General features: G+C 39.5%; 1 protein-coding gene across 1 annotated transcript; it reads right to left on the reverse strand.

Annotated features, from left to right (window-relative positions):
- Positions 1–8,389: 8,389 nt before the first annotated feature.
- Positions 8,390–17,281, reverse strand: LOC139466985 (acid-sensing ion channel 1A-like). Its single transcript, XM_071248698.1, has 5 exons — positions 16,847–17,281; positions 12,930–13,011; positions 11,886–12,004; positions 10,839–10,934; positions 8,390–8,989 (listed from the first exon to the last, which is right to left on the reverse strand). The coding sequence occupies exons 1-5, from the start codon at positions 17,276–17,278 to the stop codon at positions 8,390–8,392; spliced, it is 1,329 nt and encodes a 442-aa protein (XP_071104799.1). The 5' UTR covers positions 17,279–17,281.
- Between the last annotated feature and the right edge of the window lie 3,097 nt (positions 17,282–20,378).

Here is a 20,378-nt window from a genome sequence, read left to right on the forward strand (position 1 = left end):
ACTTCCTCATTGATAACGTCTTTTGTAAATTTGGGGATAACAGACAGACAGACAATTTTTTTTAATCAGAATAAGGCCACTGGCCCAAAATACATTAGCATAGCAGATATATAAGTATCTGCACAACATAGTTATACATAATACATACAAAGGTGTATTTATATCAATAAATACATATATATATATGAAGTCGCATGGTCAGAAAAGTGAACCAAGTGAACCAAATGTTTGCAGCTCGGGACCAGTCACTTCCCACTCAAAACCGTCAATGTGTGATTTTGCATCAAAATGTTGATATGAAATGTTTATTATGTAATGAATTTGATGGGACCTTCCGACACATTGTCAGTGGATGCCCATCTTTGGCACAAACATACCATCGTAAGCGACATGATGGCGTGGCTCGATCCTTTCTTTACCTTCTTCGCAATGCTTGTAGTTGTGACACTGAGGTCCATCCATGGTACGACCCAGAATATGTCAGAGCGTCATTGAAAATGATACATATACAATTCTTTGGAATAGGCCCGTATACAGCTCAGAACTATCCAGGCCAACAAACCAGATCTTCTCCTTTTTGATAAATCCAATTCTCTATCCCTTTTGACACAAATGTGATTGACAAAAGCATGGCAAACATGCGGACCTCGCCAACGAAATGTCACTCTTGCATCCCAGCCTGTTGACTGACATTGGGAGAGTACCCGGGATTGCTCCCAAAAATACAGCTCTTCTGACAATCTGGGTAATGCAGAAGGCTGCACATTCTCCGAAACGTTCTGGGTGGATTCGACTAGGCAGCGTTTCCTGGGAGAAGAACATTAGCTGGCTGGCTGGACTGCGCGTAGAGGGGGCAAGGACCCCATGGCTGATGATAAGCCTTAATAGCCTTACTGTGCCAAGATCACATAACCCTTTGCTGCATTTTATTATTTTAAGCAATAAAAAAAATAATACTTTAAATCATAATATACATCACATATCATGACGATATAATGTTCAGGCAAAACAACACGTAACAAGTATACACAACACGTTTAAAGTACGACCCGTGAAGATTCCGGGTAGAATAGGTCTTCAGCAACCCATGCTTGCCGTAAAAGGTGACTATGCTTGTCGTAAAAGGCGACTAATGGGATTCGGTGGTCAGGCTCGCTGACTTGGTTGATGCATGTCATCGATCCCAACTGCGTGGATAGAGGCTCATGATATTAATCACTGGATTGTCTCGTCCAGACCGCCGTCATATAGCTGGAATATTCCTGAATGCGGCGTTAAACAACCAACCAACCAACCAACGTTTAAGGTACATACACTAGACAATGAACTATGATGGATATATAAAATAATTAAATGCATTAAGTACGCATGATAATTCAGATTGATCTTCTTCTGAATGAGTTTCACTTCTACTGTATATTTCTTCATGTAAGCTCTCTTCTTACTGTCACGTAAGCGTTTAATGTCTTTTGAAATGCAAGGCTTGTTATTAGGAAATAGTTTTCTCCTTTTGTCAGGATAACACTGTCAAAACTAAAGTTAATATAGTCAGTAATGACGTCACAGAGATCTCTACACAAATTTCACAAGGCCACAGTAAAGCTTTCAAAAAGTCCAAAAGGCTTTTCAAAATTGATGTATCAGTTACAAACCAATAGTGGGTTCGAATCCCGGTTCGCCCCGATTATGTTTCTAGGTTTGTCAGCACCATACCCGTGCTCGTGGGTTTCACCGAAGAGGTAAACGTCCGAGACCTGCATCACTTCGGCCTTTTCTCCCACATTAAGCTGACACGTCGCGATATAACTGGAATACTGTTAAAAGCGGCGTTAAACCCAACTCACCGGCGTCCAAGAATGTCCTAAACAAATTCCAATGGAATCAGTTCTGGACTCTCAGACATGTTGTCATCCGGAGACGGGGCGGTTACACTGGCTACTGAGGTTAAGGATTTGGATTGTCTTTCTGATAATATTACTTACCGTTATACGTAAAACAATTGCCCATATCGGTTACCTGGTAGATAAAATCATCTTGTCCGCAGGGCGCTGACTCCCAGTCACACTGAAAGAAATAATGTTCGAATTGACATATGCTATTATCAAACACCTATGATGTTAACACGACCTTGTCGGGGGTTGTGGAACCTGAATTTTTGTATCGAGATTTGATAGTTTTTGCAGCTTCAGCTACAAAACCAGATTTGTTTTTATCTCAAACTTTTAGCCTTGCGACAATGTCATTTTTGTGGCTGGCAATTCCTTTTTTTCGACAGTCAGAAGCATAATTGTTTGGGCGTTTTCAAGCAATTTCTGGAACAATTAGTTTTTTCGGCAACCTTTCATTATGTAGTAAAAGACAAAAATCCTTTCGAAACTGCCGAAAACTGAGCGTGATTTGGCTTTTACACATAGTGCTCACCAATTGTATTTCAAATTACCCATAAGCAAGTATCAGGCAGTGCTAAACCAACATATGACGTTGCGCAGTCGTTAACATTTATGGCATTTCCCTATGTTCTATAATGGTCTTGTGTCGCTTATATTTTTATGATAAACATTTTGGTACTTGGGACTTTTGTACGAACTGCAGACGGCAAACAATAATAATGTATAACAGAAATATACCCGCATAATATACCTGAATCTTAGCTATGACATGAGAACGTTTTGACTTCAAGCCTCAAATAGGTGACAAGTTCAGCGCGTGTGTTTGGCAACAAAACACCTTCTTTAGTCAAAGCTCGTCCTAAATTCTTCCCGTCATTTCTGGTTGCAAATGTCCACAAATATGCCTTCTAAGTCCCAGAAACATCCCGTAATTGAGTGAGTGAGTGAGAATGGTTTTACGACGCTTTTAGCAAATATACCCGCAATATCACGGCGGGGGACACCATTATGGGCTTCACACATTGTTACCATGTCGGGAATCGAACCCGGGTCTTCGGCGTGACGGGCGAACACTTTAACCACTAGGCTACCCGACCGCCCCTGCAATAATATGGGTTTATCCATGGTCTATTATGTAGTAATCTGTTGAAGGAATATCAGCCAAAATATAATTTACATGATTTGGTGTCATGCTGCAATCGTGTTAATGACATCGCTGTTTCTGTTTCGTTGGATAATTGAGACTGGCATTGACGTTGTATATTTATCCAGTAAATACGTATGGTAATAAGCGACGTGATTTCTGCACTTGGAACAGGAGTAGACACAGAGTAGACACAATTATAATAACCTTGCGATAACCTTGCTCCCACTATAAGTCAACAATCTACCGTTAACTGCACGAGACCAGCCCCACTGATCCAGTTTGTAATCAAGAATACGTTGTTTTTGTCAATGTTAACACACCCGAGTAGAACCTCCACCAGGTTTCTTTAAAACGCAATTGTGAAATTCCGAACTAGTTCCGATTATAAAATCGAATATAGGAGGTTTTACGGACTGTAGATACTCCATAATAAATGCCTATGAGTTTGATAATGTTTACTGTGATGATTGCTCTCTATACTTTAATGTGTATTACTCATTCTGTTATTCTAACATGGTATATTGAGACACATTCATCACCGTTGTTGGCGCCTGAGGCGTATGTATGTACATGGCATGGACAAAGTTCTCTCCTGCAATCTCTGCATTCAAGGTGACATGTAATACAGGTATCTCTATCACACAGCGATATTGTTTTATAACTATTTATGTCATCTAAAAGTGTATATTTATGTTACCTGTAATCTTAGTAAGATTTAAATGTTTAGTATTCACACAGTATTAATTTGACCCGTGAAGATTCCGGGGTAGAATAGGTCTTCAGCAACCAATGCTTGTAGTAAAAGGCGACTGTGCTTGTCGTAAAATGCGACTAACGGGATCGGGCGGTCAGGCTCGCTGACTTGGTTGATGCATTTCATTTGTCCCAATTGCGTGGATCGATGCTCATGATATTAATCACTGGATTGTCGGTCCAGACTCGATTATTTACAGACCGTCATATAGCTGGAATATTGCTGAGTGCGGCGTGAAAGAACCAACCAACCAACCAACAGTATTAATTTGAGTTTCAGAGATTAAATATACTTTTTCATTATGTTACATAGTAATGCTTGTTTCGTAATGAAATGATAAACAAGAGGATGTCACTGTATTATTGTTTCTAGATTATACAGAGACCTATTCAGTCAAACACCGTTGTGTCGAAGTTGAAGGGCCACCATGTAAATAATTCGACTTATCCGATGTTCGAAACAACAGATGCAACCTAAGTTCGACACATCAAAGTTCGAATCTTGCATATACAGCTCAGATTAAAATATTATATAAACTATAAGAACAGATATTAGATCTCTACGAACAGGCACGTGATATAGTATTGCATATCCGGATCCTGCTCAACTTGTGGACATTACGCCAATCATATATCTAAAAATATATACATTGAGAAATGAAAAAAATCCTTATAATTCATTCTATTCCTTTACGTAGCACATGTGTAGCAACCTACCTCACTGATAGCTCCTTCAATGCTGTGTCCAAAGGTTCCTGATAGTTGTCCGTCAACGTAAGGGTTGATACATCCAGTTGACTTAAGTTAACATCAGGTATAATATGTTCATCAAAATCAGTATAGGAAAACAACACTTGCATCACATTGCCCCTACCTAACCCCTTGACCAGTGCATTCCTTGCGAAATTGTTATCACATATTGTTATGGTTGGAAACAAAAGGGTGTTGCCAAGGATGTGATCCACTCTCACGTTGACAGGTGCAGACAGATATAACTATATTTGCTTGTAGATGTTGAACGTCGTGAAGGCAAGGCCGCCACAAAAGATGAGGAGCCAGACTACCCGTTTGAGAATATTGGAATTGGTGTCACATATTTGAGATAGTCCTTGCACAGTCACCACCTCGTGTAAAGGTTTGCTGCGTCTCATATTCGGCATTGTCGTGGGTACTTTAGGATTAAACTCTGTGCACACGAAGTATTAGAACATTTTGTTTCTTGGAACAGATTTTGAGATGCTGCTGACTGTGTTCAATCTAATTAAATAATTAACATCTTTCCTAATATATAGTGGTCTGTTTTTGTGGGCGTGTCTTAATTGGTTGATGGTTTACAGTATCCTTATTTTGCTCCTATGTATTGACAGTTTGTTGGTTCACGCCCATCATATTGAATTTGTTGAAGGAAGGTCAAATCAGCAGCAACAGTTAAGGGGGGGGGGGGGGGGGGGGGGAGTGGCTAGGTTGTTTCACATTGGTTGTTCCTTCCCATATATTTTAGAGAGAGAGAAGAAGAAGAAGAGAGAGGTAGAGAGAGAGAGATATCGGTTGATTGATTTGTTGTTTAACTGACGTCATGAGCATCGATCCACGCAATCGGGATACGATGACATGCATCAACCAAGTCAGCGAGCTGGACCATCCGATGCCGTTAGAAGTCCCATTTTAAGTCGGATCTTCACGAGTGGGAAGTTGAGTCCGGGTGCTGTGCTGGACGTATTTGAACTGTCTACCTATTGGTAAGTAGAAAATTCTTCCCAGCTTCCAACACTAGTCTACATGCAAGAACAGATGCATGCATCTTTGGAGTCATTCGACAGTGACAAAAGTCGGGACATTCGGAGTGTAGTCTAATGGCCTGTCACTGTTAGCTGCTGACATTCATCTGTCCCGTTGTTTGGATTTTTATTTTGTAAACCTAAAACAATGATTTTCAGTTTAATGCATTGATTATTCTTTGATGAATGTCTTGTTTGGTATACATGTATATCAGTCATATTGTAGATGGAAGCCGCGGTGAGTTTCCGCTTTTATCAACTCGGTTTCATATATTTGATGTCAAAGACACTCGGGTGAGATTTTCTAAATGTCTACTGAATTGAAATAAGAACAATAAACCAAAAAAGGATTTAAGAATACCCAACAAGTAGTGCATTACGTTTATCATAATCGCCTCTGTAATAAGAACACAATTTGCTACTGCAGGTCAATTTTGTATCAATGTTTACAGATACTTCTATACAAGTGCTCCTGTGGTCGCTTTTGTTTTTGTTAAAGTCGTATGCTCCAAGGCAAAAACACCATGCTACTCTCTAATTATGATAGAATACAGGTAATAGTTGTTATGTTAGTAGTGTTTTATGTATCGTGTGTTTCTTCTTTTCATTAATTCTTTGAAATTCATTAATTCTTTGAAATTGGATACTCTGTTTCATCAAGATCTCTTTTCGCTTCAAGCATCCTTTCAAAGTCCGGGTATAGGTCTTCAGCAAACCATTCTTATCGTAAAAGGCGACAATCCTTGTGTCTGGACTACACACACATGTCACTGACATACTGGTCAGATGGGTGTTAGACCCGACTCACTTGTTACTGAATGATGAAATGATCAGATGTATCTGAACAAGCATCTCCAAAACATTTACCTGTTCATGTGACGCTATTTCATATTTCACAAATATGTCACTGAGTAGCCAATGGAGGTTCCTATTCAGTATCTTCATCTCTGTTGTTTTGAGTGAGTGAGTGAGTGAGTGAGTGAGTTGGGTTTAACGCCGCTTTTAACAGTATTCAAGTTATATCACGGCGTGTCAGCTTAATGTGGAAAGAAAGCCCGAAGTGATGCAGGTCTCAGACGAAACCCACGAGCACGGGTATGGTGCTGACAAACCTAGAAACATAATCGGGGCGAACCGGAATTCTAATCCACAATCAAGGGACGGAACGCTGCACAGCGAATCGCGGCGCCTTTGACAACTGGGCCACCCGCGCCCCCTGTTTTGAATATGTATCATATTACTATGTATCATCTTAATAGTTTTACATAAAGTTTATTTCATAAAACCCCAGTGAAGAAAGAACAACATATGTCATTGTGCCAGTTGTAGGATGTCAGCAAAGGTGTGTGTCAAATTACTGAAATATTGCGACGTAAAATTGTTAATCGACCGCAAGACTGTGTTAGTTAGGTTGAACGCACATTTGAACAATTCTCAGTTTGACGTAAGTTGAAGACACTGATACACCTGAATAAACTCCATTGTACATTAGCTATTATCACCTGGTGCTTGACCTGTCCAGTTTATTTGCTCCAATGTCACACGTGAAAAGTAATAAAAGCACGACGTAGACCTGTCCAAATATCATTATAATTTATTGAGGTAACTACCTCGCACGGTGAAGTATTTACACATGGTAATATCCCATTAGGTGGGTTGTAAGCGCTGGCTGTCGTGTATATCTTTGTAAATATTAAACGTTCTAAACGGAAACATAACAGCCGACGTATTCATTTTAATATTCAATCTGCACGTTTTCTCAAAAGTTATATGTGTAATATCAATATCTGAACGACCCGCCGTCATGGCAGGAGTACTGCAGTGCGGATCCAGGCAACAAGAACTTCCTGTTTATGCAAATTGTGTCAGTATCAGGGTCGACACCCGTTAGGGAAGGACATGCTTACCCGTTTTCGCAAACACCTTGCCATAACGTCATCACTGTTTTCTCAGTGATCCATTCATACAATTTCCACCACTATTTTGCCTTTTACGCCAAATGGGATGACGTTTTATGATTATTCTTTTCTCACTGACTGGGAATGTTCTAAAAACCTCACAAAAGGGTTTTTCATGCCTAATGTCGTAATGAAGTAAAACACAATGCGCTACTCGAAATGATAAGTTAGATCAAGGTAGAAGCAACAAAATAAATGTATTGAAACACCAACCAGATACATTGACAATTTCACAACATAACAACATTGTACAACAATAGTTCAGTTTTACCTGGTATCGTAAGAATCAGTATCAAATGGGGATGCTAGCAGGTGTTTGCGCAAAGGTGAGATTATCCTGCCTCACTGGAGACACACGACTCAAATGCATGCCAAGGCATGTCAAGTGTTCACCCGAAAAAGGAATAGGTAGCTCCATCGGACATGATTCTCTATCATATATAAAGTCGTTCTTGGTAGGATCATTTGTCCAAAACGTATTTGGACATATGAATGAATATTCTGAAACCAAACGCTCGGCTATTTTAAACTTGTAGTTGCTAATTTCAGTATTTGAAACGATCCGTTTTGGGGAAGGGAGTGCTCTGTTTTATAGATATACCTAAAAATTATAAAACTTCAATCAGAGGCACATTGTCCTGATTTGAAACCTCCTTTTTGACATGCATGTATGTATGTCAAAAGAATATGAATGAACCTTTGAGTAGTATAAATCATTTCATGATAGATGGCAGGCATTTATTGTCCATTGTCAAATCTTCACAGTCTGTCATAAATGAGTAAATTAGCCATCTGTAGCCCAAATCAAAACAGTCATACATATTATTCCTGTTTTGTTTTTTTTATCATTTCGATCACCCATGCTTATTTGAAGTTATCTCCTATGCCAATCCTACGAACTTTGTTCTTTTCAAACACCGCCGAGAAGACAGTGATAAACATGAAATCAAACACTTCCAACACTGTCAGTAGGCTAGCACCAAGCAACAGCCCCAGTGCTCCGCCTATGTCACAGAACAGGTCCAGGATCTCATACCCCAGCTGTTTCTCCATGTTTTCGTAGGTCATAGAGCTGAAATACAACTCCAGAATGACGAGATTCTTCCGCCAGTACTCTTCAGTCTTACCCTTGGCCTTGGTGTACTCAGTAATGTAGTTCCTGGACAGTGGAGAGCTGGAGTGTTGGGTGGTGAACCTGGTATAACGACATGGTTCAGGACATCCAGCTTCACATCCAGTGTCTGTCTGCCGATATTGCTGTACAGCTGGGACTAAACATTCCTGGTATTGTTGGGGCTTGCAGAGTGGAACATCGCTTGGATTTGAAAGGTCCTTGCAGTTACACATGCTGACGATAAAATGCATCTGACACTCCTGCCTGCATGAATCTCGGGAATAGTTCCCTGTGAAATACTTCAGAGGCTTCTCGCCACAGCCACCTACACCCTCCTTTGCTGTTATCCTCTGTCATAATACAGAAATAACATCATGCAATGTAGCTTCAAGTTATCATATAAGGTATTTATTGTGATAGTTATTTTACGAAAGAATTATGCTGCAAATTCGAGTAATAAAAGATAGTATAGTCCTAAATTGCGATTCAATTTTCAGGTGTACTGTTGTAAATATAAGGGATTGAACCCTTTCCATAAATATAAGAACTATCTGATAAAAGCAGATATAATTGTACGATTCTAAATGTCGTGAACATGTGTTAACGAATCACTATCAGATATTGATGATACCAGGTGTTCGCGAGTCCATTATCGGCAGCCCACAGTATGGTATACTGCTGACTGTACATACACGTGGAAAGGATGTTTGAGGATAGAGTCCTTGTGTGTGAGCATGTCTGTTAGTATGATTTTATGTTCACTTCGCAACTCGAACAGTTTAAATGGATTACCATTAATTGAATGTCATTGCACGTTACAAGATGACGAAAATACAAAGATGCGCACTTTTTATCCTTTCACTCAAACGTTTTTTTCCATGTGTAGTTAAATATTAGCAAAAACTAACTACTGTGAATAATACGTAAATGTGAAAGTGGGAACAAGGGGAATGATTTCCCCATACGCCAATATAATCAATAGTGAATTTAGTGTGGGAGTTAACAACATAATGTAATTAAATGCATATTTACATCCTTCTGTTTTCATTTGTTTAATTTGAACAGAAAATCTTAAATAATAAAGATTTTAGAATTTTCTTGGTAAAAGCCAATAACCTGAAACAAAATTATCAACACATTCGACTGCATTCTTTGAAATAAGTTTTGCAGTGGCGTGTGGATTCGGTGCGGTAGTGGACCTACAGTTCGAAATAATAGCAGTTTGTTTAGGTCCCGTTGGCAGATCTATCTTACATATTTGTTACATAACGCGTTTTGCATTCTTTCCACATATGAGATACATATATAATGTTTCAATGTAGAGTTTGGTAACTTGTATGTTGAATTACGGTAAATTGAACATGGAAACTAACTACCCAAATCCAATATTTTATTCCTCCCTAACAAGCGCTTTGCTATCCCATATTTATTACTTCAAAAGGAAAAGGGACCTCCATACTCACTGGTACGTGTGGTCATTTTGGTGGCTTGGTTGGTTACGTGGTGTCGTGCCTTGACAACGTGGGTCATTGCTCGTGATAGTAATCATTTCATTGTCCGTTACAGGTTCGATCGTTTACAGGTCTGTCATATGGCAGGAGTATTGCTGGATGAGGCGTAGAGTACCAAAAACTTACTTTTTTTATCAAAATTGTCTAGGTGGCCTGTTCTACCGGTAAAGCAGGGAACGCTTCCTCTTCTTGCGAACACCTGGTGACATCACTGCTTTTCAGTGATTCATTCAAAAAGTTTCATCACTATTTATCCCTTCAAGCCCTATGAAATTTTTTTTGGGAAGATAATCGAGACTGATTATTCTCTGGTGTTGACGTTTGAGTTGTGTGTTCTTTACACTTAGGATATACATACAATTACAAATACAGTATGTCATGTTCTTTTCAGGATCTATGACAAATACAACTGAACATGTTTTTTGAAATGACAACTGTTGATGTCATGGACAGAAAAGAACATAGCACCTACACTGCTTGTAGTTACTTATCCTGGGTGTTACCAGCATGCATGTACGTTAGTGACTGACACTACAACAGTGGCAACACTTTATGTGATTTGAATAGATATGTCGGAAACACCCGTAACAGGTGTACTAATAGAAGTATGGAGAAAAAGACGCAACGTTCTTCTGTTTTCGATTATAATTGGCAATAATTTCCGTTATTAACAGAACATGAAACTGACCTTTACTTCGATACCCATGAAGTGCTGGAAGCCGGGAGTTACAGCTATTCCCGTCTCGGACATGATTGGGGACACTTCCGGAGGGTGAACAGCAATCTTTAGTACACAACAAACAGAACCACAAACTATACAACAGACCATGTGCATACATGCAAAAGGCGACTATGCTTGTCGTAAGAGGAGACTAAGGGGATCGGGTGATCAGGCTCGCTGACTTGGTTGATGCATGTCATCGATCCCAATTGCGTGGATCGATGCTCATGATATTAATCTCTGGATTTTCTAGTCCAGACTCGATTATTTACAGACCGCCGTCATACAGCTGGAATAATACTGAGTGCGGCGTAAAACAACCAACCAAGCAACCAACCAATCATACATGCTTCATGTTATAAATGGTATTAGGAGAGAGCTTTTCAATCGCGGTTTGTTGTAGCAAGTGTCCCTGTATTGAGATGCCCTGCTTACTGAAAATATTTATAGCTATCACCGTGAATAAAAGCAGAATCATTTAGGCAGTTTCACAGTAACCATCATGATGCTGAGTACCATGCCAGAGAGCAATCTCAACGCTATTGCTTTGCTACGCTACCCGTGATAAATATTATTATCGACCCTGAAGATCCGTGTAAGAACAGGTCTTCAGCAACCCATGCTTGCCGTAAAAGGCGACTACGCTTGGGTGGTCTGGCTTGCTGACTTGGCGGCCGTCATGTAGCTGGACTATTGCTGAGTGCGGCGTTAAACACTAGACAAACACACCACCTATTATGCTGTTACCAGCCAGCCCAATGATGGCCTCGTGTTGTGGAACGATGCCCATTTGGAAGGAAGTCGATTTTGACAACTTCCTGGCTTGGGTAGTAGTAACGATGGACAGAACAAACCAGAGGTGTTGGTCACTGTTTAAAGGGAGGGAGGGTTATGTTCCGCTGTACCCAATTCCAGAAGAGATCATAAGGTTAATCAGACAGAGGTTCTTTAAGGACGATCATTTCCGTAACCATTATTCAGAATTGAGCAACAGTTCTGTTCATCGATAGTCACCATGAAACCTGTTCCAAGATACCCGTTAATACTCCGAGAGTATTCCTCTTCCTGGACATTCAGCAAGAGGCGCAGCCCATGGGCACGTCCGGAGTTCCGAGAACGCAGAGAACCATTGACTGCAACAGAAAGCATGTGTGTGAGATATGTTTGTTTGTTTGTTGTTTAACGTTTAAGACCTATTCTAACCTGGATCATCACTTGTCTAGTTTGTTAGAAAAGAGTTGGGTTTAACGCCGCTTTTAACATTATTCCAGTTATATCAAGGCGTGTCAGCTTCATGCGAGAGGAAAGCCCGAAGTGATGCGGGTCTCAGACGTTTACCACTTCGGTGAAACCCACGAGCACGGGTATAGTGCTATACAGTGCCATGCCAAACAACGTCAATTTTGAATAAACAATATAGTGTACGGCAGCGTAGCTCACCGGGCGATACATGTGTGATCATGAAAAGGCAAGTAATAAATTTGAGGTTTAATAATTTATGACATTGTTATCATTTCAACAATATGATATAAGACGATAACAATTACTTAACATCTGTTCATAGTATACCAAATTACATTTCATTTTAAAAGTCGTTGGTCGTGAAATGGCAATCAGTGTGGGTTTTTCAAAATTGGGTCCGCTGGGAAGCCCAATGGTTGGGTTCATTACGCCGACATAAAATCCGACTTAAAATGGGACTGCTAACGAGATCTGGTCGTCAGGGTCGCTGATTTGGTTGATGCATGTAATCGTATCCCAGTTTCGTGGATCGACACTCACTGAATTGTCTGATCCAGACGCGATTATTTACAGACCGAGTGCGGCGTTTAACAACAAGCAAACAAAACCTCCCCACATTTCTGGTGTCCACCCCTATGATAGTACTGGAAAATTGCTAAAAGTTGCATTAAACCATACTCACACACACACTCAGAAATTAATAACATTGTTTACAGTGAAGAAGGCTATGGCCATTACATATAGTCACAAGACGCTAATGTGACTTAAAAGTTATGACTGAAGCAGGCATGATTTCAGTAAAAACATTATCCTTACCGTTATATGTAAAACATTTGCCCAGATCAGTTTCTTTGTAGATAAAGTCGTCTTGTCCACAAGGCGCTGACTCCCAGTCACACTGAAAGTAATTATGTTTGAATATGGTTGACATGACATTCACATGCTTCCTGTATATCGATATGATATCGTTCAATAATAATAGTCATTTCCCTTCCACTGATTTGTCTACCTCAAAAAAGGTCCAGTGAAACGGCCTTATCTGTTTCATATTTACATCTATACATAAAGATTCAGAGTGACAAAAATATCTCGACAAGACTATATTAGGGATAGCTACAAGTTTCCAATTGTCAACGTTCCCGTTATGTCGAGCAATGTCCAAGCAGCTCCAGCCTTTGGTGTCTACAATTCACAAATTTTGAGCTACAATCAATCTTGCTCTTTCCACTAGAATATGAAGAACGTCGTATGGATGTTGCTCAATGGTTGTTGGATCAGGATTAAATTCAAGGCATCAGTATAGCTAGTCAGATGAGTGCCAGGGAGTTTAGGCAACGACCCATGCCGTTGTGGTAAGATTGCAACGCCATCAGCCACGTCGTACATCGTGAGTACACGATAATAGTGTCGTCCGCCATAACAACAAACATGAGCTGCTTGGAGCCAATTCTTCCTCGGAAAATCCTACGATGCAAAGGGGCATTGAGTCCTGCACCATGACCGTGGAATATATTTATTTTATGAAAAACAAAATCTAGAAACCAATACAAAAGCAATCAGCAGAGGGAATTTTTTATTTTGTTTTTAGAGTCAAGAAGGATATTGTGTAATATAAGATTTCAGAGACTAAATGTTAGTCTAAGGGGCATTGTGCAGACATGAATCTTACGAGAGTAAGACTTCTGACACATAGAGTTTCGTTGAATAGTGATAGTATATTATGGCATGTAAGCTCAGTGTTGATTGAAAGGCTTAAGTGACGCAGATCTTAGACATTCACCACCTTGGTGAAACCTTTGGGAAAAGGTATAGTGCTGACATACCAAGGATCATAATCAGAGCGAATTGAGGATTCGAACAAAACATCATTGGCTCCCAGAATATCTCCGGGACTATGTACAAAAAATTGCTGGACCACTCATGCCCCTGTCATGGAAAGAATAATATCTTGGGTAATTAAATAATAGTCATGTAGCCTAATTCCAGTGCCTAAAGCACCCTATCATAGGTATTTCCAGCTCAGTCAAAATGCGGAAACGGAGTGCCTGTACAAACTCCGTCTGATATAATCCGTCGAGAAACGTGTTTTGTGAGCAAAGACGAGGATTTCAGCACATGAGACAGGAGCAAATACCATTTTAATTGTTATGTGTTAAGCTTATGTCGATAAGATACCCCTTGTTCGGAGATCACCTAACTTCCACTGCCAGTCGCCAGTATACGCCTCACTGTAAGAGACCTGTCATTTTTTGTCATGAAAATGATGAGGTTGTTTCGGGCAGCGGTAACACATCTGAGCAGAACATGCATCAGGTTCGTTTGCATGTCTTCTCCGAGTATGTGATGGATTCAGCACGTCAACGCCAGAGAATGGTCAGTTTCAAATATCTACTGAAATACATTCCACCGGGAGTCAAATGCAACATAGAGATTAAGACAATATGAATTGGTCCCTGTTGAAAAACACAGCCGAAAACGCCTTTCCCTATTGACGTGTTATCTCTGCTGAAACCAGTGATGACACCAGGTGTTCGCAAGACGGTAGGCACGTCCTGTTCTGCCAGTAACCCCTACCAGACAAACAAAGTTCCCAACAAAATCGTTTGTTTGTTGGCTAAAGCTGTATTGTATCATGTGACTGTGGCCTCTAAATCTAGCCTGCATCAGACAATCCAGTGATTGACATTATGAACAATGATCCACTCTGGGTACCACAACACGCTATCAACAACTGAGCCTGACCACCCGATCAATTTAAGAAAGTTCCATTGAGTATATGTTACATGTTAACATATATTTTACTGTTTCCCGTTAAATGTATTACCATTGTTTGTTTCATAGGTATGGTATGTTGATAATATATGATTTCCAAGGACAACATTTTCTCTTTTGCGTTTCCTGCATTCTGACTTCTTATGGGCATATTATGAAGGGATTTGTACTGTGTGTATATATGTTTAGACAGACAGACATATTTTATTCAATATAAAGGCCAAATGCCATGATTGCTCATCATCGAATTCTAGCTATATTTATTGATCTCGAATATCCAGCCATGGTAGTTTTCAAGCTGTAAGAGAACATATTAGAACTCTTCGAACAATCGAGAGACAGAAAGTGTGGTTCAGGATGCAGCAAACCCTTTGGACGTATATCTAAGGCACTAATTATATACATTGACACGCACAACCACAATCCTTCATATTGCACAGGCGTATCGTACTACCTACTTTAACAATAGCTCCTTCAATGATGTGTCCAAAGTTTAATGCTTGTTGTCCGTCAACTAATATGCCACTGGCCTCTATACTGAATAAATTGTTAGTCTTGTCTTGTCTTGAATTAATATATCAGTCGTAAGGGTTTTGTTGGATGCAGCTCAACTTGTGGACATGGCGCCAAATATACACCTTAAGCACGAAATGTATACATGAATAAAGGTACACACCAAATTGCCATATGTGACCACCTTTGAAATTATCATGTTATTCCTTTTTGTTACACAAGTGTACTGTACTGTACTACCTACCTTAACAATAGCTTCTTCAATGGTGTGTCCCAAGTTTGATGATAGTTGTCCGTCAACATATATGGCAGACAAGTTCAGCTGACTTAAGTTAACATTTGGTAATTGTTCATCAAAGTCAGTATATGGAAACACCGCTGGAATTACTTGGTCCAGTTTAAAAATCTCAAGCAGTGAACCCTTAGCGTAGTTGTTATTACATATTGTTATGGTTGGAAACAGAAGGATGTTGTCAAAGATCTGATCCACTCTCACGTTGACAGGTGCAGACTTATATAATGATATTTGCTTGTAGATGTTGAAAGTCGTGAAGGCAAGTCCGCCACAAAAGATGAGGAGCCAGACTCCACGTCTTAGAATATTGGAACTTGCGTCACATACTTGGGTGAGTCCCTGTACAGTCACCATCTCGTGTAATACTTTCTTGCGTCTCATTGCCAGAGAGTAGATGTGTTCGTCAAGGTAGTTGATCCTTTAGTGTCATATCAGTACACAGGAGGCATCAGAACATTTTGCTCTGTGTCCTTGCATGCCTATATGAGCACTAGAAAAAACATTCGCACTATATCTATTCAACATTTACTTAATGATCCATTCATACAATATGTATCTCTGTTTTTACTTTTGTGCTTAATGGAATCTATTTCGGTGGATAATGGAGTCTTGTTATTCTCTGGCGTTTATGTAATCACTGGCGTATTATTTAAGTAATCGGAAATGTAGTTACATTTGTGAAATGAATCTCTGCTGATTGTGGCCAACCCTTTGATACATTAACCTGTCAATTTATACGACTTGTGTTGTAGCGGGTTTTCAATACACAGAGGTCCCATGTGGACATAGCACATGTCATATCAGTACACAGAACCACAATCCTTCACATTGCACGGGCGTATCGTACTACCTACTTTAACAATAGCTCCTTCAATGACGTGTCCAAAGTTTAATGCTTGTTGTCCGTCAACTTATATGCCACTGGCCTCTATACTGAATAAATTGTTAGTCTTGTCTTGTCTTGAATTAATATATCACTCGTAAGGGTTTTGTTGGATGCAGCTCAACTTGTGGACATGGCGCCAAATATACACCTTAAGCACGAAATGTATGCATGAATAAAGGTACACACCAAATTGCCATATGTGACCACCTTTGAAATTATCATGTTATTCCTTTTTGTTACACAAGTTTACTGTACTGTACTACCTACCTTAACAATAGCTTCTTCAATGGTGTGTCCCAAGTTTGATGATAGTTGTCCGTCAACATATATGGCAGACAAGTTCAGCTGACTTAAGTTAACATTTGGTAATTGTTCATCAAAGTCAGTATATGGAAACACCGCTGGAATTACTTGGTCCAGTTTAAAAATCTCAAGCAGTGAACCCTTAGCGTAGTTGTTATTACATATTGTTATGGTTGGAAACAGAAGGATGTTGTCAAAGATCTGATCCACTCTCACGTTGACAGGTGCAGACTTATATAACGATATTTGCTTGTAGATGTTGAAAGTCGTGAAAGCAAGTCCGCCACAAAAGATGAGGAGCCAGACTCCACGTCTTAGAATATTGGAACTTGCGTCACATACTTGGGTGAGTCCCTGTACAGTCACCATCTCGTGTAATGCTTTCTTGCGTCTCATTGCCAGAGAGTAGATATGTTCGTCAAGGTAGTTGATCCTTTAGTGTCATATCAGTACACAGGAGGCATCAGAACATTTTGCTCTGTGTCCTTGCATGCCTATATGAGCACTAGAAAAAACATTCGCACTATATCTATTCAACATTTACTTAATGATCCATTCATACAATATGTATCTCTGTTTTTACTTTTGTGCTTAATGGAATCTATTTCGGTGGATAATGGAGTCGTGTTATTCTCTGGCGTTTATGTAATCACTGGCGTATTATTTAAGTAATCGGAAATGTAGTTACATTTGTGAAATGAATCTCTGCTGATTGTGGCCAACCCTTTGATACATTAACCTGTCAATTTATACGACTTGTGTTGTAGCGGGTTTTCAATACACAGAGGTCCCATGTGGACATAGCAAATGGGCTGACGGTTTATTCACATTTTCATTATTTAAATCAATTAGCAATAATTGCAGTCCATTAGGAAAATAACATTTTTTCGTGTGGTGGGTTCGGGTTACACACACAAAGCAAAGTACGATTGCATAGTATTGCTTCAAATATATGCATTGACTCATAAGTGGGTTACAGGTGGGTGGTAAAACATTCATATCTTTGCTAATGATGGAAAAAGAATTCAGGAAGTACTCCCACTATTTATAAAAATTAAGTGGCTGCTTCCGCTGGGACTGACCATAATAATCTTGAAATGGGGTTGTTTTATGGAACTATGGCAAAAATAGTTTACTTTTTTATTCAGTCTTTGCATGTTGCACCAATCCTTTGTAATTGGAAAATGCATTATACATGTAAATTCAACTCTGATTTCCTTAACAGATTATGTGTTTGACTAGAGGGCAAAACAAACCATTTTGGGTATCATCAACACATGCAAAACGTGAACTGATGGCGCTGTTTTCCAACACAAGGAACTTCAAGTTCCGGTGGTTAGGTTGAGGTGGTTAACTGCCACCATGTCGGTTAGTGATGGAGTTTTCTTTTTTGTTAACTGTGCTTCTAATCCCCAGGATGTTTCACAAATTTCCCAGATGTAGTGCCAACTAAATATATAAGATGTCCCGTTTCGACACAACAACACATATATCCATGATTTGTCAGAACCAGTGCCAAGGGGCATATTCTAATCAGGGTTCCCAATGGATAGGGCGTTACCGTATGTCCTCGGGCTGAGTCACTACAGACAACGTGCAGTTGTCTCACTCCCAACGCGTTTTCCCGAGAAGGATCAGTAAACTGTTACTTAAAGGACGATTGTACATGTAACATCTATTAAGAGAGCAATCTTTTTGATATTCAGGGCCAGGAGCGTGGAACTATTGTGCAAAAGCATCTGAGTTTCCCTCAGGTTTTGCAACAAAATGGCTCACTGGGCATACTGGACGTCCTGAAAGAAAATAGATTGTTGTTTTGTTAAGACATATGTCTTTATCTGCAAGGTGGTGCCAAATGTCTTTTCCACACTTAATATTGTTTTCTTTCAGCATCCAGTAAACAGTATTAAATACTTTCATTTATGAATTTTATATATAATTATTTTACGAAGTGAGTTCCGACCCCGGAGAGCGGAAGCTCCGGGGTTCGATCCCCGACCGCGTCATACAAAAAGACGTTAAAAGATGGTACTTGTTGTTACCCTGTCTGGCATGAAATTTGATATAAGCAAGGATCTGACAAGACCTGTCAAAGCTCAATTGCATATTTATGGAAGGTCAATGTCGTCAGTAAGTTTAATTTTGTTAGTTTAGTCAAGTTAGTTGCTCTATTTCTTCTGACGTTGTTCTAAAGTAAGATGGTCACATCAATATCATAGCCAAACGTTCTTGTAAAGGATTAAATACGTCAGAGGTTTTTATGAGATTTAAAACAGGCATCAAATGGACAATTATCTCGAACTGGCTTAGAGTCGAATTGTTCGTCCTTTATATATAAGACCAGTAGACCAGCTCCAAGTCAATTTCGCAGGTGCAACGAGTTCATGATATAGTCGGAATCGTACAATCGGCTCTGCTTTTAGCAGACATGCCTTGCGAATATGGAAGGGATTTTGTCGCTTTAATGTCAAATTTCAAATTTTATATCGCTTTTCAATTGTAAAATATAAAATGCATGAATCATACAGCTATTGCCTCACGTGGTAGTTTATAATAACGCAAAGAAACAATATAGACAACATTTTAATTACACAGTACCAGTCAGAATAACGATCCAAATATGACTTCGGAAACATTCCCACTGTTCATAAGGCCGAGGTGATCGTACAATTAGCGAAATCTAAGTGTTTGAATCCATGGAACGGGAAATAGTTTAAGAACGGTTAATACACCCATAACATTTTTATGTCAGGACTACCAATACAAGATATCCCCGTCGGAGAACAAAGACATCACTGGAGATTGTTCTATATATCATATATATATTTTAACCCAACACCATGTATCTACAGGCACAACAGACAGGAGGCGGGAACGGGACAAATGTGCATACAACTTTTTGTGCAGATATAAAAAAAAGGAAACTTTCTGGTTTTTAGTCCAATCATCAGATGGATAATACACACAACATTTTCCCAAGGTAAGTTAGTTCATTTAGGGAACATACGATGGTTGGGCTGTTTCAAAATACTAGCTGTGTGGTCCTATACTAAAGCTAATAGGTCACACAATGTAATACAGTCATGCATACAATACTAACGCCAAAGTAACAATGTTTTGTAATTCCAGAAGGCCCAGCCATACGGTATTTGATATTCTGGGCTAGCATTATTATGAGCGACAGAGATAAGGCTGGATTCCTTTGTAGCTCTTTCAAAAAAGCAATTTTGCTCCCTGAAAGGAGGGATCAAAGACTATTAGGACCCCACTCCCAGAGTAGCAAATGTTTGGCACTGACCAAAAAATTGGAACAAAGTAATGAAATATTTAACAATACATTTCTTAACGTCAGCGTCATAAAATAATCAATATGGAATACCTGCCGAAACTGATTTCTTAGGGAATAAAAGGCAGAATGATATAAAAACATAACTGTGCAACACTTTTTATACTAGAGTTAAACTTCAAGCAACACCAACCACCACTTTCTATTGAT

The sequence above is a fragment of the Haliotis cracherodii genome, unplaced genomic scaffold, assembly GCF_022045235.1.
Source record: "Haliotis cracherodii isolate W230 unplaced genomic scaffold, xgHalCrac1.p SCAF_1, whole genome shotgun sequence".
Classification (NCBI taxonomy): Eukaryota; Metazoa; Mollusca; class Gastropoda; order Lepetellida; family Haliotidae; genus Haliotis; species Haliotis cracherodii.